Here is a 25,309-nt window from a genome sequence, read left to right as displayed (position 1 = left end):
GAATGCCATAAGTGATAGCATCAGACAGGAGTTAGGAGCCAGATGATGCAAAGCTTTGCTAATCTTTTACACTGGCTAAGATGGGAAACCATTAGAGGATTTTGAACAGAGCAGTGAGATATATTATTTATGTTTTAACAGAATCACTTGTTCCTGTGTTAAGAAAAAACTATAGGGATAAGTGGAGGCTCTTATCATAGTTCAAATGAGAGATGGTGGGGGCATTGGCAGTGATGATTATGGATTTTTTTTGTTTGTTTAATTAACAGTAGGTCTTGCTATGTTGCCCAGCCTGGCCTTAACTCCTGGGCTCAGTCTATCTTCCTACTTCAGCCTCATAAGAAGCTGGGACTACTTTTAATTGTACAGTAAGTAGTTCAGTGGCATGAAGTACACTCATAGTGTTTTTCAACTATCACCAAATATTATTCTCCAGAACTTTTTTCATCTTCCCAAAGTGAAACTCTGTACCCATTCGACAATGACTCCCCATTCCTTCCTCCTCCCAGCCCTCCACAAACCACTATTCTACTTTCTGTCTCTATGATTTTGACTCTAGGTTCCTCATATAAATGAAATCATATAGTATTTATCCTTTTGTGACTATTATATTTCACTTGACATGATGTCTTAAATATTCATCCATGTTGTAGCATGTGTCAGAATTTTCTTCCTTTGTGAAGCATTCCTTTGTATATGCCATATTTTGTTTATTCATTCATTGATGAACACTTGGGTTCCTTCCTCCTTTTGGCTGTTGTGAATAATGCTGCTATGAACATGGGTGTACAGATATCTCTTTGAGTTCCTGTTTCCAATTCTTTGGCTATATATACCCAGAAGTGTAATTGCTGGGTTAGATAGTAAGTCTATTTGTTTTTATTTTTACTTTTTAAGAGATAGGGTCTCACTACATTGCCCAAGCTGATCTCAAACTCCTGCCCTCAAGCAATCCTCCCACCTTAGCCTTCCAAGTAGCTGGGATGAGCCACCATGCCCAGGATATTTTTCAGTTTTTTGAGGAAAGATCATACTGTTTCCACAGTGGGCTACAGCATTTTACATTCCCACCAACAGGGTATAAGCATTCCATTTTCTCTACATCCTCTGCAAGACTTATTTTTTTGTTTGTTTGTTTTTTGTTTTTGAGACGGAGTCTTGTTCTGTGGCCCCCAATAGCGTGCAATGGCATGATCATAGTTCACTGCAATCTCAAACTCCTGGGCTCAAGCAATCCCCCTGCCTCAGCCTCCCAAGTAGCTGGGACTACAGAGACACACCACCACGCCCGGCTAATTTTTTATATTTTTGGTTAGAGACAGGGTCTCTCGCTCTTGTTCAGCCTGGTCTTGAACTCCTGAGCTCAAGTGATCACTTTGCCCAGGCTTTTTCTTTCTTCCTTTTCCTTTCCCTTTCCCTTTCCCTTTCCCTTCCTTTCCTTTCCTCTTAATGGATTTAAAGGGGTATCTCATGTACTTTTGATTTGCATTTCTCTAGTGCTTAGTTGATATCGAGCATCTTTTTGTGTGCTTATTGGCCATTTGATTATCTTCTTTGAAGAAATATTTCCTCAAGTCCTTTGCCTATTTTTAAATTGTGTTGTTATTCAGTTATAGTAGTTCATAGTAACCCTTTATCAGATCCATTGTGTCCTGTTCTGTAGGTTGCCTTTCACTCTGTTGATAGTGCCCTTTCATGCACAAAGGTTTTTTTGTGTGTGTGTTGTTTTTTTTTTTTGAGACAGAGTCTCACTCTGTTGCCTGGGGTAGAGTGCTGTGGTGTCAGCCTGGCTCACAGCAACCTCAAACTCCTGAGCTCAAGCAATCCTCCTGTCTTATTAGCCTCCCAAGTAGCTGGGACTACAGGCTGGGACTACAGGCATGCACCACCATGCCTGGCTAATTTTTTTCTATATTTTTTAGTTGTTTGGCTAATGTCTTTCTATTTATAGTAGAGATGGGGTCTCACTCTTGCTCAGGCTCATGTCGAACTCCTGAGCTCAAACGATCCACCCACTTCAGCCTCCCAGAGCGCTAGGATTACAGGCGTGAGCCACCGTTCCCAGTCAGCACAAAGGTTTTTGATTTTGAGGTAGTCCAATTTATCTGTTCTTTTCTTTTGTTGCCTGTGCTTTAGGATATTCTTGAGCATTCTTTCTGATAATTAAAAAGCAGGACTAATTGCCTATTAAGGACACTTATACATAGTGGTTAATAACACCAAAATCTTAGCCTACATTGGGAATACTTTTTATTCTTAGGAGCAGGACACAGTTTCTCCTCATTAAGATGTAAATTTAAAATGGCGTGACAAATGGGAACAAAATGTATTGTTCTATTCTCCCTGTTTAGTCTTTCAGAAATGAGTTACTGGTACCTCTAGCCGCAAAATTGTGAGGTGCATTGTTAACTAGGGATCTATCCAGAAGCCTTCCCCTCACTCTATTCCTTTTCTCTAAAGACTTCAGAGAGGCCTTCCTTGACCACCCTTGTCTTATACTCCTGTCCACTCTCATCCCTATCTTTCTTTTTATTTATGTATTTATTTATTTTTGAGACAGAGTCTCACTCTTTTACCCGAGCTAGAATGCTGTGGCATCAGCCTAGCTCACAGCAACCTCAAACTCCTGGGCTGAAGCAGTCCTACTGCCTCAACCTCCCGAGTAACTGGGACTACAGGCATGCACCACCATGCCCAGCTAATTTTTTATATATATATTTTTAGTTGTCCAGCTAATTTCTTTCTATGTTAGAGACAGGGTCTAGTAGAGACAGGGTCTCGCTCTTGCTCAGGCTGGTCTCGAACTCCTGAGCTTGAATGATCTGCCTGCCTTGGCCTCCCAGAGTGCTAGGATTACAGGCGTGAGCCACCATGCCCAGCCTGTCTTTATTTTTATTCTTAACACTTTTTTATGACCAGACATTATGCCATTTGTTTGTTTATTGTCTGTCTTTCTTAGTAAGGGACTTTGTCTCTATTTTGTCCACTGTTGACTTCCCAGTGCTTAGAACAATGTCCTTTGAATATTTGATGCATTTATAGAGCAGCCTCTAGTTAAACATCTTCTAGTTTCTGTGTACAAAAATCTTAAGAAGTAGATGCTTATTCCACTTTCATTCATATGCTTTGTAACACCACTATCCAATACCATCAATTAATTTCTTTTTTTCTTTTTCTTTTTTTTTTTTTTTTTTGAGACAGAGTCTCGCTTTGTTTCCCAGGCTAGAGTGAGTGCCATGGCGTCAGCCTAGCTCACAGCAACCTCAATCTCCTGGGCTCAAGGGATCCTACTGCCTCAGCCTCCCAAGTAGCTGGGACTACAGGCATGCGCCACCGTGCCCGGCTAATTTTTTATATATATATTTTTAGTTGGTCAATTAATTTCTTTCTATTTTTGGTAGAGACGGGGTCTCGCTCAGGCTGGTTTCCAACTCCTGACCTCGAGCCATCCGCCTGCCTCAGCCTCCCAAAGTGCTAGGTTTACAGGTGTGAGCCACCACGCCCGGCCCCATCAATTAATTTCTATTGTAGCCTCCTATTTTAGTATTGTGCCATTTATACAGGATGTAAAATAGGCTGAATATTTGAGTGCTTATTGTGTGTTAGGCACTGTTCTAAGACAAGTATGGGTATTGAAACATGAACATGTTAGGCTTGATTTAAGTCATTTTGGTACCAACAGTTTTAAAGAGAAAATTATTTTCATTTAAAAATGTGATCCATGAACCAATTGGTGTTTATGAAGGTACATTAGTTTAATATTTTTCTTAGATGTAACCTTATGTGAACTTTTTCCCAGATATTTTCTAAATTTGGCACAGTCTTGAAGATTATCACCTTTACAAAGAATAATCAGTTTCAAGCCTTGCTTCAGTATGCTGACCCAGTGAATGCACAGTATGCCAAAATGGTAATTATAATCTATATTCCATTTTTCAGTTGTCACTCACTTCAGTGATAGCTAAAGGACCTACCGTGCTTTTTTACTTATTGTAAAAATACATAGCATAATATTTACCATATTAATCAATTTTAAGTGTATAGTTCCATGTGTTCCTTTTTCTAAGCTAAAAATTACTTCTTCCTTCAATATGAAATGGTTTAAAATCTCCTCTCACTTCTTAGATCTCTGAGACTCATTCCTGTTTGTCATGTTTAAAGTCTAGAATTGAGCACAATACTCCTGATAAAATCTGACTAATAAAGTAGAATTACCTTTACCCTTGTACCTTCATTTATTTCTGTTAAATTGGCCAAAGATTGATTTTACCATATTTGCAGCCATATTCAGTGTTTATTCCTATTGAGCTCTAAATTGGTGAAGACATTAAATCATAGGAAATATGCTGCTGTCAATTCATGTTGCCTTTTTTTTTTTTTTTTTTTTTTTGAGACAGAGTCTCCCTTTGTTGCCCAGGCTAGTGTGAGTGCCATGGCGTCAGCCTAGCTCACAGCAACCTCAAACTCCTGGGCTCAAGCGATACTACTGCCTCAGTCTCCCAAGTAGCTGGGACTACAGGCATGCGCCACCATGCCTGGCTAATTTTTCTATATATATTAGTTGGCCAATTAATTTCTTTCTATTTATAGTAGATATATGGGGTCTCACCCTTGCTCAGGCTGTTTTCAAACTCCTGACCTTGAACAATCCGCCCGCCTTGGACTCCCGGAGTGCTCGGATTACAGGCATGAGCCACTGCGCCTGGCCTATGGACACAAATACTTGACTTTTTTTGGCAAGATACAAAACTTCACTTTCAGTTTGGTTATATATTAGACACATCTCCTATTGAGATCTACCCCTGACCCTAATTTTATCTTGTAGCAGTCTCTGAATCATTTCTAATTTCTTCTCAAAGATAGGGACTAAGTTTTATAGTACTTTTGTATACCACATAGTGTCTGGCACTTGATAAGGAATATGCTGTACCCTCTATCTGTGTGTATTATTTGGCACCTTCTGATGGCATAGCTTGTCAGTGACTTATTGTAAATCACAGGTTTTTTTTTTATTTTTATGTGCTTTGTTTTCTGGTATCTGTTTTTATAAATTCAAGCACTTGTGGAAGTCATAAGTGTCCACAAATACCCTTTGGTAAGTTTTTATTCTTTCAAAGGGAGGGGTTGCTAATCTTTGATTACAAATGACTCCAAATTTCTCACAGCTTATTATTCAAAATATAACAAAAATAAATTTACAAGCAAAAAAAAAATACGTGAATATTTTATGTATTGTAGCCATGACAAGTACCACTTAAAAAGGCTTTGTTTCATCCTAACCTACATAAACTATATTAATAGTAAAATGAATTACAATAAGATGTAAAGTTAAAATATTTTTAAACATTTACTATAGGCAAAATGATCATGATGACAGCTAGCATTTCTATAATATCCAACAGTTTTTCAAGCTTTTACATGTCTCATCTCATTTGATATTACTATGGAAAAGGTAGGCATTGTTAGTCTTAGTTTATAGATGAAAACTGAGACTTAGATATTTCTTTTTCTCCCTTAATATCATAGTAACAGAGGTAAAAGCAAATCCAAGTCTTTGGCTTTTAGTCTAGTGCTCTTTGCTTTATGCCTGATTGCCACTCTGTGTCAAAGTAAAGGCTACTTGATTTATCAGTGTTATCTTGCCAAACCAGTTCCTTTTTTACATGTTTTACTTTAGGCTCTGGATGGCCAGAATATCTATAATGGATGCTGCACTCTGCGTATTGACTTCTCCAAGCTCACCAGCCTTAATGTGAAATATAATAATGACAAAAGCAGAGACTTCACTCGTTTAGACCTTCCTACTGGTGATAGCCAGCCATCCCTTGAACCCCCTATGGCTGCTGCTTTTGGTGAGTAGCTCCTTTTTGGGTCACAAAGCAAGTTTTCCAAAGTTATAAGTTTAATTTATGAATCCATGTATGTGAGTTCACCTTTTTCTTCTTCATTTCTCTCATGATTTCTAAAAGAAAGCAAGAATCATAGAACAAAATGTGCCCATTAATTAAATCTTAGTATTAGCAGTAATAGTTGGCAAATCAAGTGGATTTCTGAAATTCAGTTACAAATTTATTTTCTAACACTAATACTACTCATTTTTTATAAGTTACACAATCATTTGCTTCAAATTAATAGTCTTACACGTTAATATTGATTTTTAAATATGCTAGTTTATAGGCAACAGAATTTTGCCATATGTGCTCTTGAGAAAAATACCTTCCCCTTTTAAAGTAGTGATATTTTAAATCAAGAGCCTAATTTAATGGTATGTTCTTATTGAAAGAGAGTTTATTTTATTGTAAAGATTTTGACTAACTATATCTTAAGTTTGTGTGAAGTTGCATTTTACAATTAGTAAAAATACAGCTTTCTAAATTATCTCTGCAAATGTCGCTTTGAAGAGCTTCCTTCTTCTTATATTTAAAGTAAACCTTTGTATAAAGGAAAAAACAATGGATGGCTCAGTTTGAATTTATTATTAGGTTAATATATGTTACTTTTTAGTGTGGTTTATTATTTAAGGTATTAAGTTTTATCCTTTGTGATTGATTTTCCTTTCCCAGATAATGCCATAAAATATTGCTAATTGAGCCTTTAAGTAGTATTTAGTGCACTGTCTTTTTACAGGTGAGAAAATTAAAGAATTAAAATAAATAAATGGTTGTCTAAAATTTTCCAGAAAATATTCAATTACTGGAATAAGTGCAGTTCTGCATTTGATAGCTAAGTTTTAGGAAAAGTCCCAATTTCTATCACCTGTTATTGAAATAGTAATGATAATGACCTTTGACTCTGCCAATTCAGACATACTAACTTAGGAGCTGGTAACAAATATGAAACATAAAAATTTTGGCTAGGTGCAGTGGCTCATGCCTATAATCCTAGCACTTTCAGAGACCAAGATGGAAGGATTGCTTGAGATCAGAAGTTTGAGACCAGCCTGAGTACCATAGCAAGACTCCTTTTTAAAAAAATAGAAAAATTATCTGGGCATGGTGGCTCCCACCTGTTGTCCCTGCTACTCATGAGGCTGAGGCAGAAGGATTGCTTGAGCCCAGAGTTTGAAGCTGCAGTGAGCTGCCACAATGCCATTGCACTCTACCCAGGATGACAGAGCAAGACTTTGTGTCAAAAATAAATCAATAAAATAAAATATTTACACATAGTGAGAAACACTTGTGGTAGGGAGGGAAAACTTTTTCCCTTCCCCCTAACCCCCATGAAAGTTTGTTGAAAGATCAACTCCTAAAAAAGATGATTACCCAGTATCTCAATGGGGCCTGGAAATTTATATACCCTCCTTTTAGAGGGGAGGGGAAGTATATGAGGAATATATTAAAAGGTAATTCTGTTTAGGGCCAATAAATGGTTGCCAAGGAGAGTGAATAGATACTTGGGAAAATGAATGGAATAGGCTATGGGGACAGATTGACTTGTAAATTAACCTGAGAGACAGGTATTATATTTAGAATGATTTGGGCCAGGTCTGGTTGTTTTCTTGATCTTCTTTTCTTCCATATATTGAGATAACAGGAGAAGGGAAATCAATTGTTCTTTTTGATGGGTCCAGCTGGATTTGTAGATCGGGGAAAGCCTCTTGCAAAGTCTCTTGATCTTTAAGGACCTTTAATTCAAAATACTCTTTACACCAAGGAGTCATTTCGGGGTAAAATTTCCTGAGCTCCTTCACACTCTCTCTACCCCTCTTGGTCAATTGTTTTCCTACTCTCCTTGCCTCAAAGTAACCACAGTCCCAAAGTTCATAATAATTACTCTTTTGTTTTCCTGGGGTTTTTTTGTTTTTTTTTTTTTAACTACTTACTCATTGTATAGCCCTAAATGCAACTTTGAAATTTTTTTCAACTGTATTTAGAACTTTATAATGGAATCATGGTATTTTTATTCTGTGACTCTATTTCTTCCACTCTGAATTAGTCTTTCGTGATTCATCCATATTCATACATGTAGTTATCACTCATTCATTCTCAATGTGGTCAAGCCTATAATATCTCATTGGATGAATATACTGTAATTTGTTTATCCATTTTACTGTGGTAGATATTTGGGTGGTTTTTAGTTTGAGGCAATTAGGAATAATGCTACTCTGAACATCCTTGTGTGTGTCTCCTGGATAATTTTCTCTAGGAAGCACACATAGGAAAGGAACTGTGGAGTTATAGAGTCTGTATTTCTTCAGTTTTATTATATAAAGACATTTTGTTGTAAAAGTGATTGTACCAATATATAACGGCATTGTGGGATGTTTTAATTCTTCTTATTCTGATATATGTGTAATGATATGTTAGTGTTGTGTATTACCAATCGGGATTTGTCCCCAAGGCCGCATCAGAAGAATGAGGACAAGTGATTTGAGAAGGAAAGGGAGGGTTATTAATTTGCTGGCAAATGAGGAGAGTGGCAGACTTTTGTCTTAAAGTACCATTTTCCTATCTATAAGCAGAAACACAGAGCTTTGAAGACAATCTCATGACCTCCACTGGGACAATACCATTTAGCTATCATCTCCTGTGGTACAAAGAACAAAGGGCACTTCCCTGCCCCACTGATTACTGGCCTTGGGCAGGGATGCAGGTTTTAATTGCCAAAAAGAATGGGGGAGGTTTTAAATAGACAGCTTGTAAGACAGTTTTACCCTTTTCTAGGCCGTTCCCTGTGTTACAATTGTAGTTTTCACTTATATTTTCCTGATTACTAATGAGGTTGAATGTCATTTTATTTATTTACCATCCTCTCTTAAGAATTTTGTGTTCAACTCCTTTTTCTGTTTTTGTTCAACTCCTTTTTCTGTTCAACTCCTTTTTCTGATTTCTGAGAAATCATTTGATTTCTTACCTTTTTTCTTTTGTAGGAATTCGTTAGCTTTTTCAGGTGCAGGTCCATTATTTGTTTTATGTGTTACAAATAGTTTCTCCCAGTGTTTGGGTTGTTGGTTTATTCTCTTCATGATATTGTTATGTAGTCATTTATTTTTCCTTTATATTTGTGCCTTATTTAAGAAATACTTTGTTATCCTGTGGTCATAAAGATATCTACTCATATACTAAAGTTTATAGTATTTTAGTAACTTTGTTTTGAATTAATTTAAGTTACAGAAATAGTACAAATAACTCCCTTATATCTGTCATTTTGGTTCCTAATTATTAACATCGTGACACATTTTATCATCTCTCAGATTATATATGTGTGTATGTATATACATGCATAATATATATGCATATCGACATTCATGTAGATTATGTGTGTCAGTGTTTTATTTTTCCACATCCCTGAGCCATTCAAGACATGATGCCCTTTTACTTCTAAATATTCATTGTGTATTTACTAAGAATACATTATTATTAAATACAGTTTAATTATCAAAATTCAGAAATCAACATCTATACAGTACTATTATTGTCTAATCCATAGACCTTTTTAAAATTTTGCTAGTTGTAAAAATAAAATCTTTCATAAAAGTAAAGATTCAGACTACTTATCAGACCAATTTATTTGTCATGTTTCTTAAGAGTCCTTTAATTTGGTACATTTCCTTATTCTGTTTTTCCTGCCTGTTGTATTTTTGAAGAGTTCAGACAGAGTTATTTTGTAGAATGTCCCTCAATATAGGAGGCTGATTTTCCTCATCAGCGTATGCATTTTGGGGCAAAAATAGCACAGAAATAATGTGTCTTTCTCAGTTCATTATATTAGGAGATACATGATATCAGTTAATCCTGTTTCTGGTAGTGTTAAGTTTAATCCCTTATTAAGGTTTTTATAGGTTTCTTCTCTGTAAAGTTACTGTTTTTTCCCTTTATAATGAATTTGCTGTTGAGACTATATAAATATTCTGTTCCTTATCACTTTTCATCTTTTATTTTTCATATTCATTGCCAAAGTTGTTTTTTACTGTGATGGCTGCTATGTGGTAATTTGGTATAATTCTGTCATTTCACCTACATTTATTAGCTGGCATATTATCGTAAAAAATTTTTTTTTTGCTATTACCACCTCCATTCACTTATTTCATGTCAGTATGGGCTCATAGATTTTTTAAAAAAATATATTTCTTTTACTTCTTAAATATTTTTGTATTTTCTATTTTTTTCTTAGCCTGCAGACCCAAAGTTACATGGACTCATAGATTCTTATTTTATTCTGTGAGCTATAATTTCTTACAATCATTTGGCATGTTATGTGCAAATTGTCTCAGTTATTGTCAGTAGGAGCCCTTTCACACTGGCTTCTGTGTGAACCCATCATCATTTGATCACTTCCTTACTTTCTGTCTGGTACAAGATATTCCAGATCTTTACCTTCCCTGGCCTAGCACTGTATTTGGCACCTCGTCTGTACAAAAATATTTAAAAATTAGCTGGGCATGGTGGTGTGTGCATATCCCAGCTACTTGGAAGCCTGAGGCAGGAAGATCACTTGTGCCCAGGAGATCGAGGCTTCAGTGACCTGTGGTCACACTGCTGTACTCCAGCCTAGGCAACAAAGTGGGACCTTATTTTAAAAAAACAAATAGAAAAACTTTACCAGGGCAGGTTTTGTTTTGGAGGGAATATCAGATATTTTTGCTGAGTATAGAATTCTAGGTTGAAAGACATTTTTCTTTCTGTGTATTAAAGAGATCATTCCATAATATTTCAGTTTTCATTGTTGCTCTTAGAAAGTCAGCTATCAACTTAACTACCACCTTTTTTTTCCCTTTAGGAATTTTCCTCTTTTGGTATTCTATAGTTTCAGTATGATGTGTCTTATTTAAGAATTTATTTCTATTTGTTCAGATTGGAGCTCATTGGACTTCTTGATTTGATTGATTGATTGTTGTCCTTTTTGGTTCTAGGAACTATCCTTTCATATATTTCCCTTCCCACTATTTCTCTTCTTTCATTCTGGAATTTGATTAAACCTGTTATACCCTTTCACCCTATCCTCAGTGACTCAAACTTCATTTCATACTTTCCATTTCTTTGTCTCTCTCAGCTGTATTCTGAATAATTTCTTAGGACCTAACTTTGACTAATGGTATCTCTCTCTACTCTGTTGTTAAATCTATTCTTTAATTTTAGATTTTAGCAGCTATGTTTCTCATTTTTCAAAAATTTTTTTGGTTCTTTTTTTATTTTTATTTTTTTGAGACAGAGTCTCACTCTGTTGCCTGGCATAGAGTGCAGTGGCAGTCATCATGGCTCATTGCAACCTCAAACTCCTGGGCTCAAGGGATGCTCCTGCCTTAGCCTCCTGAGTAGCTGGGACTATAGGCGTGTGCTGCCACGCCCAGCTAATTTTTTATATTTTTTGTAGAGATGGGATCTTGCTCTTGCTCAGGATGGACTTGAACTCCTGAGCTCAAGCAATACTCCTGCCTCAGCCTCCCAGAGAGTGCTAGTATTACAGGTATGAGCCTCTGCACCCAGCCGATTTTTTTTTTTAAGTGTCTTCTGCACTGCAGATATTTTTTCAACACGTCTTTTATTTTTTTCAGTCATGCTTTTTTTTTTTTTTTTTTTTGATTCAACAACTTCCATTTTGGCCAGGTCAAGCATGCTGTTTAAATCATCATATACTAAGTACAGTATCTGAAATCTTTGCAGTTGTTGTTCTGCTTAAATGTTTTTGCCCCCATTTTTTTGTTGTTGTTTATGAGTTAGTTATTTTACTTGGAGAATTAATTATGATTTTTCTTTGAGACTTAGGATCAAAGTATGTGTTCCTCCAGAGAGAATTTGCTTTTCTGCAACATTAAAGTCTCTACATTTGGAATCATTTCAACCTAAATTCATAGTTTGATTAATTTTCCTTTGGACTCCCAAGAAATGTAGATTTTGATTAGAACTTTTCAGGGACTTTTCTCCCTTCTCTCGGAGACACAAAGGAAACCTTCTTCATAGTCTTCTGAAGGTGAGAAGAGTGGGTAGATACGGTAGGTTTTAGACTTATGCTAGTAAGTTAATGCAGTGCAGAGTATCCTGTTGACTTCTCACCATTTGCTTCAGGCCTAACTGTTCTGATTTCTTAAAGAAAATCTTTATACTCATTCATCAGACATTTTCTACAGTAAGTTAGTTTATGTCAATTATTCTCCAATTTGGGCATTAAGTTTCTTTCTCTAGGATTTTGCTATTATAAATGATACTGTGTGATAAACTTATTTCATAAGTAAAAATGTTCTCATGTATTAATTTGTATTGCCTTGATTGCTATCATGGTGGTACCTTTTTCAAATGTAAAACATGTAAGCCATTCAAATCTTCGACTTTTTTCTCATAGGTTTGGGGAATCACTTCTTAAAATAAAGATACTAATCCATTGTCTAAGAGGTTACTTTGCTAAAATGTTTCTGTTTCTGCTCATTTGGGAAGGATGGATTTATAGAAACTTTAAAAATGATTCTTTTGTCAAATTTTAACAAATGTTAGTAACCATATTTTACATGGAAACAGTTATTTAAAATTTGGCCTTGATAATTGTTTGCCAGTTCTTATATTTATCTCTATTGAATGTTCGATGATAGTTATCTCAAAATTTTTCCTTTTTTCTCTAAAACCTACTGCTAATGTTCTGCCTCACTCTCCCCATCCCCAGTAGTCATCTGTATTAGCCACTTTGCTGTGTTTACAACTTCTGCCTCTCTTTCCCGCAAATCAGTAGTTTGCATCTGGGTCTAGGTTGAAGGTACCCACTCCTATTTGTGACATATCACTCTTGTGACAGAGAGTAAAGAATAAGCGAGCAAGTGTAAACCCATAATGTCTCTTAAAGCTTCTGTGTAGAGGTGGCAAATGCAATTTTTGTCTTTATTCCTTGGCAAAAACATGTGATGTGATCAAGCCCGGTTTGATTGCATAGAAATGAATGCTCCTCCCACAGAACTGCAGATCACACAACTAGCCAGAGTTATATGGAAGTGGCAAGTATACTAGGCAACAATAATATAATTTCTACCATATCTCCTTATGTTTAACTTTATGTTTAGACCTTCTAGTGGAAATTTCATAATTACTAGCATCTGTCTTGAAGCCTCTCTGTTAACTCTTCCTTTTTGCCTAAATATAGTTATTTCTTTAACCTATGATCTTGAGCCTACTTGAATGTAAGTTTAGCAAGGACAGAGATCCTTGCTTGCTTTGTTCAGTGATTCCTCACCGGAAGAATGCTTAGACCATGATATGCTTTCTTTTTTTTTTGAGACAGAGTCTCACTTTGTTCCCCAGGCTAGAGTGAGTGCCATGGCATCAGCCTAGCTCACAGCAACCTCAAACTCCTGGGCTCAAGCCATCCTCCTGCCTCAGCCTCCCGAGCAGCTGGGACTACAGGCATGCACCACCATGCCCGGCTGATTTTTTTCTATATATATTAGTTGGCCAATTAGTTTCTTTCTATTTTTTATAGTAGAGACGGGGTTTCGCTCTTGCTCAGGCTGGTTCCAAACTCCTGACCTCGAGCAATCCGCCCACCTCAGCCTCCCAGAATGCTAGGATTACAGGGGTGAGTCACCGCGCCCGGCCCATGATATGCTTTCAACATATATTTGTTGAATGGATTTCACTCTCTCTTCCTATTTCATCAATGATTCTGTCAGTTATTCTCAATTTTTATATCTTCACTTACTGTTAATTTTCTCATTAGTTGTATCCTTGCAGTCTCTTATGAGTATACTTTCTTGAATTATTGTAATAAATTACAGTTACATATTAAATTATGTTAAATAATTCTCTTTAATGAAGAAAATAAAATTATATGAGCCTTTAGCTCCTCTGGAAAGTGTAGCCTATATATTTCTTCCTATAAATAATGCTCATCTCCTTATTAAAATAACAAAAGCCTCCCTTGACTTGTGATCTGACTTCTCACTATTTCTCTAAAACTATTGTATACCTTTTTCATTTCTCATTCTCTGTGACCCGTATTGAAGGTTCTCCCCATTTCCCTTTTGAAACTCTATTTCTCTAGATTCTGGGGTACCATAATGCACTTTTCCCCCTATTTCTAAGGGTCTTCTCTTTCTGTTTTCTGTGGGATATTCCTTTTCCTTCTGCTTAAGTACACTAATACCCCCAGGCTCTGTCTGTAACTCACTTCATTTCTTATCATGTGCCCTTTTTAGTGGAGCTCTCATTTGTATGTCTTTCACATTTATTTTTATACAGATGATTTACAAATCTGTGTATTTATTTACAATAATTATTCTGAGTTGGGCCCCCTATTTCCACTTGTGGGCGTTTCCATTTGAATGTCTTACCATTACCTCAAATTTGACATGCCTCAAACCAGATTAATCATTTTTGTACTAAAACTGACTCCTTCATTGGAACTAACTCTTGTTTTTGTTGATGCTACACTGTCACCAGGTTTCTTAAAGGAAAGGGAAGAAGACCAGCGTTTGTTTAGCATTTGGTACACACTAAATACTGTGCTTTTCAATTATACAATGTCTAGCTCAAGTTTTACCTTCAGAGAAAACTTCTCCAACCAGCCACAGTGAATCGTCTGTAATCCTTTCTTCCTAAACCACTTGCAATATACATTTGAATTTATACCATTAGACCTTCAGCATATGAATCTCCTATAATTCATACTTTTAGTTTGCAAGCCTCTCAAAGGCAAGGATTTTATCTCATTTTTTTTATCAGCACAATACCCCATAGATACAGTATGATTTAAAAAGATTTAATAAGCGATTGATGGTTTTTCAAATAGAAATAATGCTCTAAATAAGGGTAAGAATCTCAGTCTAGTAAACTAAATACTGTCCTCTTTATCCCTGAACTCAGTTGAAAGGTGTTAGCCTCTGGAAGTGGCAGAGGTTTTTTTACTTATACACTAAAGATCACCTGTTGAACAAATCTTCTCTGTAACAGAATCTCTTTATCAATAATATACTCTCATATAGCCATTTTATATTGCTTTGGTAATCATAGAAGGTAGTATATTTATTTATCTTCTTTTCCCCATTAGGTGCACCAGGTATAATTTCTTCACCATATGCAGGGGCTGCTGGATTTGCCCCAGCCATTGGATTTCCTCAAGCTACAGGTGACTCTTAAGTTGAATTTGAAATGATCTTTTAATTAAGTTCTATATTTTCTAGGAACTTACCAAAATGAAGAATGTTTTCATATTTAAAGGATTTACATTACAAGCATTACACTTATCAGCCATAGAAGTGACTCATGATACACAGCTTCCTTGTATTTACAAATAATTCTCTCTGGTTCCATTCTTTTTTTTTTTTTTTTTTTTTTTGAGACAGAGTCTCACTTTTGTTGCCCAGGCTAGAGTGAGTGCCGTGGCGTCAGCCTCGCTCACAGCAACCTCAAATTCCTGGGCTCAAGCGATCCTCCTGCCTCAGCCTCCCGAGTAGCTGGGACTACAGGCATGTGCCACCATGCCCGGCTAATTTTTTGTATATATACTTTTAGTTGGTCAATTAATTTCTTTCTATTTTTAGTAGAGACGGGGTCTCGCTCAGGCTGGTTTCGAACTCCCGACCTCGAGCAATCCGCCCGCCTCGGCCTCCCAGAGTGCTAGGATTACAGGCGTGAGCCACCGCGCCCGGCCTCTGGTTCCATTCTTAACTCCAGTAATTTCGTTATATATTCTCCATCATTAATACTTAACCATTGACACAAATAACTGTAGGTTATTTACATTAAATAACCTTAGATTTGCCTTTTCAATTATATAAAATATGTGAACTGCTTCTATCTTTACTAATAAGTTTATCAATTATGTGTTGAACAGACCTGTCTTGTCTTTGTGTCTTTAAGGCCTTTGACAGCACTCAACATATAGTATACAGTCAATAAATATTTGAATTAATAAAGATTTACTGTTCAACTTGTTTAGAAGTTCTTTTGTCATTATGGGCTCAAAAGATTACCATAGGCTGGGCGTGGTGGCTCATGCCTGTAATTCTAGCACTCCAGGAGGCCCAGGCAGAAGGATCACTCAAGGTCAGTAGTTCGAGACCAGCCCAAGCAAGAGTGAGACCCCATCTCTACTAAAAAATAGAAAGAAATTAGTCAGACAACTAAAAAATTAAAAAAAAAAAAAAAAGATTACCATAGAAGGGTATGCATCCTATTTACTTCAAGGGATATTTTTTCTCTTTAGCAAGTGAAGGTAATTAAGAGATAGGAGTTGATTAATACTTTGATAATGACTCTCACTCATCCTTTTTCAAATAGTAAACAAAGTAAATTTAAGCATAATTTAAGGAGAAAAAAATTATTTTATGATTTTATCTCTGGTGCCTGAAGAAAACACTGAAGTTGGTGATTAGGGGAATAGTTAAGTGTTAAGCTACATATTACATTTCCAGCTCCCAGCTGATTCATGAGTGTAACTACATTTTAAAATTTCAACTTGTAGGCCAGGCGTGGTGGCTCACGCCTGTAATCCTAGCTCTCTGGGAGGCCGAGGCGGGCGGATTGCTCGAGGTCAGGAGTTCAAAACCAGCCTGAGCAAGAGCGAGACCCCGTCTCTACTATAAATAGAAAGAAATTAATTGGCCAACTAATACATATAGGAAAATGAGCCGGGCATGGTGGCGTATGCCTGTAGTTCCAACTACTCGGGAGGCTGAGGCAGAAGGATCGCTTGAGCCCAGGAGTTTGAGGTTGCTGTGAGCTAGGCTGACGCCATGGCACTCACTCTAGCCTGGGCAACAGAGTGAGACTCTGTCTCAAAAAAAAAAAAAAAAATTTCAACTTGCTACTTTCTGGCAATGATCTTTATATCCTAACCTTTAATTCTGGGAATTTTAACTACTGTCTTTTCAATGGAGAATATGGAGTTAACTAAGAAGGAAAGAGTGATAGGAGGGTTGCAGTTTTAGTATTTTGGTGGTTTTTAATATATCCTAACAAAGGTTTGATTAAGTGAATATGTTTTGTTAGAAACCAAATATGTTTTGTTAGAAACATAGTGGGTTTTTTAATTTATTTGAAGCTCTCCAAAGTTTAATTGGTGGACATTTGGAAGTAAAAAAAGAGAGCTCCTGAGTTGATGAGACAGTTAAGTCTAGTAGAGGATGCACACACACTCCTCAATGTAGCTAAGCTATACTCTTTGCCCATATAAAACAGGCCTACACATAATAGCAAAAGTTTTGCAGAAGTTGCAGAGTTGGATTGGAGAGGGGGCATGGAAAGAGGTCATGTGAAGGACTATTGCGTGTTGATTTCATGGAATAGAATTCAACCTGAGAATGTGGTCTGCACAATTTTAAAATTCAGCATTGTGGACGATGATAGTAATGACCTTAGATTGTCAAGCAAGATAGGCTGATTGTAAGCTCACACCTATAATCCCAGCTGTTTGGGAGGCTAAGGAAGAAGGACTGCTTGAGGCCAGGAATTTGAGACCAGCCTGAACAAAATAGTGAGCACCCTGTCTCTTTTTTTTTTGAGATGGAGTCTCACTCTGTTGCCTGAACTAGTGTGCCAAGGCATTAGCCTAGCTCACAGCAACCTCAGACTCCTTGGCTCAAGCAATTTTTCTGCCTCAGCCTCCTGAGTAGCTGGCACTACAGGCATGTGTTACTACATCAGGCTAGTTTTTCTATTTTTACTAGAGACTGGGTCTCACTCTTGCTCAGGCTGGTCTCAAACTCTAGAGTTTAAGCAATCCTCCCGCCTCAGACTCCCAGAGTGCTAGGATTATAGGCATAAGCCACCACCTATCCGAGTACTCTGCCTCTACAAAAAAAAAATAAAAATTAGCCAGGCATGGTGTCGCTTGCCTGTAGTTCCAGCTACTTGGGAGACTGAAGCAGGAGGATCACTTGAGCCCAGGAGTTTGGGGCTGCAGTGAGCTATGATTGTACCACTACACTTCAGCCTGGGTGATGTAACAAGATCTTGTCTCTTAAAAAAAAATTAGGCTGAAAGTAAAATATATTGCAATTTAATTACATAATATGTGGTAAAGTGACCAGACTCTTAAAAGAATTTTGAGCTTAGAAAACCAATAAATTAAGGAATTGGTTCATTTTATATAAATTAGAGGGTTTTACCTTAGTTAATTTGAAAGCTGAGAATACAAATAGTGGGAAACTATGCTGTTTTTAGTGTCAATATTCCTGTATTATTGAGTTTTCAGTAGTTCCATAGTATCAGAGAAGTAGAAAGCTCTGAAAATTTCTGCTATGAAAGAATATTGAGTTCTGTAAATCTGTTGTGATCATAATTATGACAGCATTTTTAAAAATATTTTTCCCATATAGAATGAATGTCATATAGCACTACATAGCATTCATGTTTTTGACTTCTGCTGAAAGACTTTTAAAACATATATATCTGGTTTTATGGTAGAAGTGAATATGAATTATAACCACTTGATACAACGGTACTAGAATATATCCATTTCAAGAAACAGAGACTGCTTTTGGTTGATAGGCCCTCTGAAAAGCCTAATGGCCTTAAGAGCAATGAGTTCAGCTCCTCTGCAGAGTACGGTGTGAATAATAGAATACTGGTATAATAATGTCAACAAATGAGGAGCTTTGCTTCCAGACAGACTCTGTAGGGCAGAAAACTGACCTTCAATATTTTTATGTTAGCCTTGACACATTTTCTTTCTATATTTTTTATTTTGTCTTCATTCATTTACTTAAGTTATATCAAGTGTTACTGTTCTTCAGATAACTAGAATATGAAATGCTTTTGATATTTTTTAAAAGGTCTGTCAGTTCCAGCTGTTCCTGGAGCTCTTGGTCCTCTCACAATCACCTCCTCTGCTGTCACTGGAAGGATGGCCATTCCTGGGGCTAGTGGTATACCAGGAAATTCTGTTCTACTTGTCACCAATCTCAATCCTGACGTGAGTTGAAAAGTACTGTTTGTAAATAGCCTTTTCAGGAGGAATTGTGGTACCTTCTGATCTAGGGTGTATTCATATTAAAATGCTTGAGTTTGTTTTAAGGATTTTTATTAAAATTCATCACTGGTTTATATATAGAAGTAGTATATAAAACCATGCTTTAAACAAAAATCAATTGTTATTACATAAATGAGCTGATTTTAAATTTTTACTTAAATTATTTAGTCACTTATATTTTGTGTTATCCTTTTCAAACAGCTTATCACACCACATGGGCTTTTTATCCTATTTGGTAAGTTCATTTTTGCTGTGTTTAATATTGTCTGTAGATATGAATTGAGCACATTTCATTTATTTAGTAATATTTATGGATTACCTTTATGTGCCAGTGTGTTTGACACTGAAAATAGAACAATGAATAAGACTTAGTAAGTTATTATAATACAATAATGTTTTATAATAGAAGAAATAGAGGTTGTAAAGGGAGTATAAACCAGGGACACCAATCTAGCTGAGGGACTCATAGAAATGATGGTTAAGCTGACCTGTGACAAAGGAGAGAGTCAGCCCAGCAGAAAGGGAGGGCAAATGTCTTTTCAGTTACTGGCAGAGAGAGAGAGATCCTGGCACACGGAAATAAAGGAAGCCCAACAGAGAGTATAAGAGAGGGACATGTTAAAGCTGGACAGATGCATGAGGGACTAAGTCATGAAGAGCTTTGTAAGCCATATTAAGGAGCTTGGTTTTAACCTAAGAACAATGGGAAGCCATTGTATAGTTTTGAGGCAAGAGAGTAGCATAATGAGATTCAAGTTTTTAAAATCATATCCAAACTTTCTAAGGGTGTTCCCCCCTTCCCCTCTTAGTTAAAAAATAAAATTAGCATGCATTCCTAATTTATGCATAATTATTTATAAATTACATACATCTTTTACTGTACTTTTATATATGGTATAGAGTAGTGAAAAAGCAATATTTAATATTTTAAAGATTTTCATTAATGGCAGTTTTTATTTTTCCATAAAAGCTATTAATATTTAGTGAGATATATGATTTAATATGCTTTATTATGTTTTAAAAAGTTGCCATTTTTCATTTTGACTCGGTATTCTAAGGGCTGATTATTTCAGTACTTGATCTTAATTGTTATAACAGAAAAATATGGGTCATAAAAATATTCGATCTAAATGAAAGTGTTTCGTTATTGCTGTACTTCATTAATTAATTATTTTACTAATTTCTTCATCAAATTCACTAATTTTTATTGTTATTTATCTAAAAAAGTTCCATTATTCCTGGTAAGTTAGTGGATCTTGAAAACTATATTTGAATATGCTTAACAAATGGGGTTAAAACTCACTGGTACTCTTCATTTAAAAGATTTTTTTATAAGATAGAAACTTGTTTCCAAATTATTTGAGTGGTAATAAGGTTTTTTAAATAGCATTTTTGAAGTTTAATGTACAACCATACAATTTACCTCTTTTAGGTATACAACTCAATGATTTTTAATAAATTTACACACTCTTGCAGCCCATGGTCCAATTTTAGAAAATTTCCATTACTCTAAAGAAATCCCTCATGTTCATGTGCAGTCACTATAAAAGTTTTTTTGTTTTTGTTTTTTTAATTTTTATAATTTAGCTCTGTTGCCCAGGCTAGAGTGCAGTGGCCCAATATAGCTCACTGTAAGCTTGATCTCCTGAACTCAATCCATTCTGCTCTTCAGCCTCCCAAGTAGCTAGGGCTATAGGCACACCACCATGCCTACCTGATTTTTATTTTTAAATTTTTTTTGTAGAGACAGAGTCTTGCTATGTTGCTCAGGCTGGTCTCAAACTCCTGGGCTGAAGTGATCCTCCTTGCCTTGGCCTCCCAAAGTGCTGGGATTACAGGCATAAGCCACTGTGCTTGACCAAAAGTTTTTATTACTGATGCATTTATGTAAGTTTCAGTACTAAAATCATATGTTGACAATACATTTTTCATAGGACTTTCTAGTCAAAGCATGGTTTTTTGTTTAAATTTTTAAAACTGTCATTCATCTCTAGGTGTTCATTTGCCCTTAGGTGCTTGCCCACAAGATAACTAGCATTCCTTTGTGTGCCTGGAAGATTTTCATAGTCATTCTGTCATTGCGTTACAAAGTATGGTAATGATGGAGCTATTGAAAGACCTTATTTTTATAATATTAATGATACTCTGTAGCACATAAACTGCAATATATTATAATACACTGAATGAAAAAATTAAGAGACTGCCATTCACATTGTAGAGTCTCCTGCCTATAATTTTATCTATTTGTTAATAATTGATAAAATGGAGTTTTTTCATATTGGTTTATATAAACAGATCAATGCAGATAAGAGATTATTTTCTTCTCACACCCCAGGGAATCATTTTGCCTGTCCTCTGAGATGATGTGGGATCCACTTTGGGGAACACTAGTATAGAAAAATTGAGTGTAATGAGATCATTTGGGATCAATTAAGTTATGGTAGTTCTGGTGTGAAATGGTGATGATAGATTTGATGGTAGTAAAGACAGGGAGAAGTTGACAAACGTGAGAGTACTTAAGCCGTAGAATCAATAGGTGCTGGTGGTTGAGTGGGTAGGTGTAAGGGTTTAAGGAAAGGAAAAAGTCAAAAGATGACTCCAGGGTTTCTGACTGGAGTAACTATTATTTGTCTGCAGAGTTAGTGAACACTGGAAGCACACAAAGGAAAGGAGGGAAGAATCAGAGTTTGGGAACATACTAAATTTAAAGTGTTTATGGGATGTCTGAGTGAAAAAGGGTGAACAGATGAATAGATCCAGAGCTTGGAAGAGAGAAAAATCTGAGAGTCTATGTATGAAATTGCCAAATGAGAGTATACAGTACGAAAAAAGAAGCCTTCTTTAAATATATTAGTAAAATTAATTAAACTACATAATCAAGCATTGAAAACAATGTTTTGTTTTGTTTTACTTAGGAGTGTATGGCGATGTTCATCGAGTGAAGATTATGTTTAATAAAAAAGAAAATGCCTTGGTTCAGATGGCAGATGCAAATCAGGCTCAGCTAGGTACTAATAATTAATAGTAATAATGATAACCTGCCCCTTCTGTATGTGAATTTTCCTTCAAAATAACCATATAGTTATTAGAAACATAATTTTACAAGAATACCTCCTTGAGGTAATTTTTCATTATTATTTGCACCTGCTCATATTTTTTTTTTTATTTTTTTATTTATTTTTTATTTATTTTTTTTTGAGACAGAGTCTCGCTTTGTTATCCAGGCTAGAGTGAGTGCCGTGGCGTCAGCCTAGCTCACAGCAACCTCAAACTCCTGGGCTCAAGCAATCCTCCTGCCTCAGCCTCCCACGTAGCTGGGACTACAGGCATGTGCCACCATGCCCGGCTAATTTTTTTTTTTTATATATATATATCAGTTGGCCAATTAATTTCTTTCTATTTATAGTAGAGACGGGGTCTCGCTCTTGCTCAGGCTGGTTTTGAACTCCTGACCTTTGAGCAATCCGCCCGCCTCGGCCTCCCAAGAGCTAGGATTACAGGCGTGAGCCACAGCGCCCGGCCTCACCTGCTCATATTTTAAGATTAAAAAATATTCATTTCTCTTTTAAGTCTGTAGTTCATTTATCTACTTGAACATATTGTTGATAGTTAGAACTTTGACTTTAGGATTTTCCCATTAAGTTTAAACTAATAAACATGACTTATTTTATTTCATTTTGTTTGTTTCTTTTCTTCCAAATGAGGTTTTCTAGAACTGTTGAGTAGCTTAAAAATCTGGCCAGAGCTTGTAATGATGGTGCAAGAAAGTGTCATTCGATGGCTTCACTGTTATATGGGGTATTAAAATACTGCTACTCAGATTTCTTACAAAAATGCTTTCTTTGAGATAAAACTAATATATTCAACAACCATTTTATGGGCACTTACTATGTTTCAGGTACTCTGGAACTTCATAAGTTTCTGCTCAGAAAATAGTTATTTTTTATTTGGTTGGTTATTGGTTTGTTTTTTTTTAATCGCTCTCATTATAGTAAAATGAAGTCATTTAGTATGTTTCTCTGAGAGTTTTTGGATTCTGAAACCCTTTTAACCCTCAAACTGACAATACAATTTTAAGTGACTAAATAAAAATAATTTATGATCATTTAGATAGATATTTCTGAGAATCTTTCTTAATTCCCAAAGTTTCCTTCTTTTCTTCCCATATACTAGCAATGAACCATCTAAGTGGTCAGAGACTTTATGGAAAAGTGCTTCGTGCTACACTGTCCAAACATCAAGCAGTTCAGCTTCCTCGAGAAGGACAAGAAGACCAAGGTCTGACTAAAGATTTCAGCAATAGTCCTTTGCATCGCTTTAAAAAGCCTGGCTCTAAAAACTTCCAGAATATCTTTCCACCATCAGCCACCTTGCATCTTTCCAACATTCCGTATGTACCTAATGAGTTATTATTTATTGAGATAATTAATCTTTTTATTTTGCTTTGTATTTTTCCTGTATAATTGCAGAATAGATGACTTAATAATATACGATATTTGATTTGGGAGAGGAAAAACTCTGAGATTATTCCAACTTAGTAGTTGTCCTGGTCAACAATTTCTTGTAAAGTAAATTTGTTATCATGCCTTCAGAAGGTTATATCTCTGATCATACACTCTAAAATTAAAAGATACTAGTGTTTTAAAATTTTCTTTCCAAATAGAAAATTAGGAACTCTAGTTACCTTTCAGTTATAAAAGGTCATAAAAATAAGTATATACAGAAATATTGGTACATATTTGTCCATCCCTTAGTAGAAATACTGACTCTTATGTAACCAATATGGCAAAATTTTTTCTTATTTTTTCACTCTGTTGCCTAGGCTAGAGTACTGTGGCATCAGCCTAGCTCACAGCAACCTCAATGTCCTATACTCAAGCTATCCTCCTGCCTTAGCCTCCCGAGTGGCTGGGACTACAGCCACACACCACTGCGCCTGACCAATTTTTTCTATTTTAAGTAGAGACGGGGTCTCACTCTTAGCTCAGGCTGGTCTCAAACTCCTGAGCTTAAGCAATCCTCCCGCCTCAACCTCCCAGAGTGCTAGGATTATGGGCGTGAGCCACTTTGCTTGGTTGCAAAATAAAATAATTTATGTATCTAGGAATTTGGTAAAAATGAATTCTGTACTTTTTATCTATAAGCTGCAGAGCCCTATATATGTTAAATACTTAAAAGCTAAAAGTTATTTTCCTATGACCACTAACAGGTCTCTTTATATTAACCAGTGTTGCATTGGATATGTTCTTTATGTTATCTCGTAACCCAGGGATTGACAGACTATACCCCATAGCTGCTTTTGTATGGCCCTATGTGATAAAAAGAATGATTTTTACTTTCTAAAATGGAAGAAAAATATTTTGTGATTTAAGAAAATTATATAACATTCAGATTTCACCTTTCATAAATAAAGTTCTTATAGAAGCTACACTCATTCATTTAAATATTACTTGTGTCTGCTTCTTAGCTACAACAGCAAAGCTGAAGAGTTGTGGCAGAGACTGTGGCTCAGAAAGCCTAAGCTATTTAGTATCTGACCCTTTGCAGAAAGTATCTGACAATCCCTGTTCTAATTCTTGAAGTCCTTGATCTACAAAAATGGCAATTTTGAATAATTTAAGCTAATACATATATAGGGGGTAAGATTTGGAAAAGAGAGACAAAAGCTGTCACATGTTGTCATTTCTACAGTATCCTAAGTGTTACAGAGAATGTCTCTATTTAGTATGGGAAGGGAATTCACAGAATGTGACTATTAGGAGACAACAGTAATTGGAGACCATTTTAGAGCCTGGCTACTACATAACCCACATTCAGAATCACCCTGAAAGCAGTTGAAAATGTATTACAGAACTCTGGACTACAGCAGACAAATCAGAGCTAGGAAAGTACTTTAGAAGTACTGGAGTTAATTAGTGAAGACGGAATGACTAATAATCACTTTGAAAGAATAAATATAGAAAGATTTCCTTGTCTTTTATATACCTGCCTGTGTCTTCTGCAAACATTATGACATAATTCTATTGCTTGAGGACATATATGGGTCAGTTTTGGACATCATTCAGGGCACTCGTAAATCATGTCTTCGTTATATGGCTTATAATTCTGTTTGAAATAAAAAATATTCTAGAGATATGATTGCAAGAGTTAATCTTTGTTTCATTTGAGAATTGGGGCTCAGGTAACTGACTCTCTGTGATGTTTTCACAGCCCTTCTGTTACAGTGGATGATCTGAAGAACCTTTTCATAGATGCTGGATGTTCAGTGAAGGCTTTTAAATTCTTTCAGTAAGTCCTTGCTTTCAAGAAATACGTTATTTAATATGGTATGCAGATCTTTAGGATAGTTCAATAAAGTCTTCTGGTGGGGGAAGGAGTTTGAAAGCAAAATTAATTTGAAATACTTTTTTTTTTCTTA

At 36.0% G+C, this 25,309-nt stretch overlaps 1 protein-coding gene across 9 annotated transcripts in view; it reads left to right on the top strand.

Annotated features, from left to right (window-relative positions):
* The window catches only part of PTBP3 (polypyrimidine tract binding protein 3), a 93,619-nt gene that overhangs the window by 67,906 nt on the left and 404 nt on the right, over window positions 1-25,309 (top strand). For all 9 annotated transcript variants that reach the window (XM_076008934.1, XM_076008937.1, XM_076008932.1 and 6 more), the window contains 8 exons: window positions 3,800-3,910; window positions 5,678-5,852; window positions 14,968-15,045; window positions 18,695-18,834; window positions 19,093-19,126; window positions 21,807-21,899; window positions 23,065-23,281; window positions 25,102-25,179. In XM_076008934.1, the coding sequence (XP_075865049.1) occupies window positions 3,800-3,910; window positions 5,678-5,852; window positions 14,968-15,045; window positions 18,695-18,834; window positions 19,093-19,126; window positions 21,807-21,899; window positions 23,065-23,281; window positions 25,102-25,179 (926 nt within the window). The remainder of the gene's footprint in view (window positions 1-3,799; window positions 3,911-5,677; window positions 5,853-14,967; window positions 15,046-18,694; window positions 18,835-19,092; window positions 19,127-21,806; window positions 21,900-23,064; window positions 23,282-25,101; window positions 25,180-25,309) is intronic.

The sequence above is a fragment of the Microcebus murinus genome, chromosome 12 (genome assembly GCF_040939455.1).
Source record: "Microcebus murinus isolate Inina chromosome 12, M.murinus_Inina_mat1.0, whole genome shotgun sequence".
Taxonomy (NCBI): Eukaryota; Metazoa; Chordata; class Mammalia; order Primates; family Cheirogaleidae; genus Microcebus; species Microcebus murinus.
The sequence above is the reverse complement of the archived record's forward strand: the minus strand, read 5'-3'. Positions and strand labels throughout refer to the sequence as shown.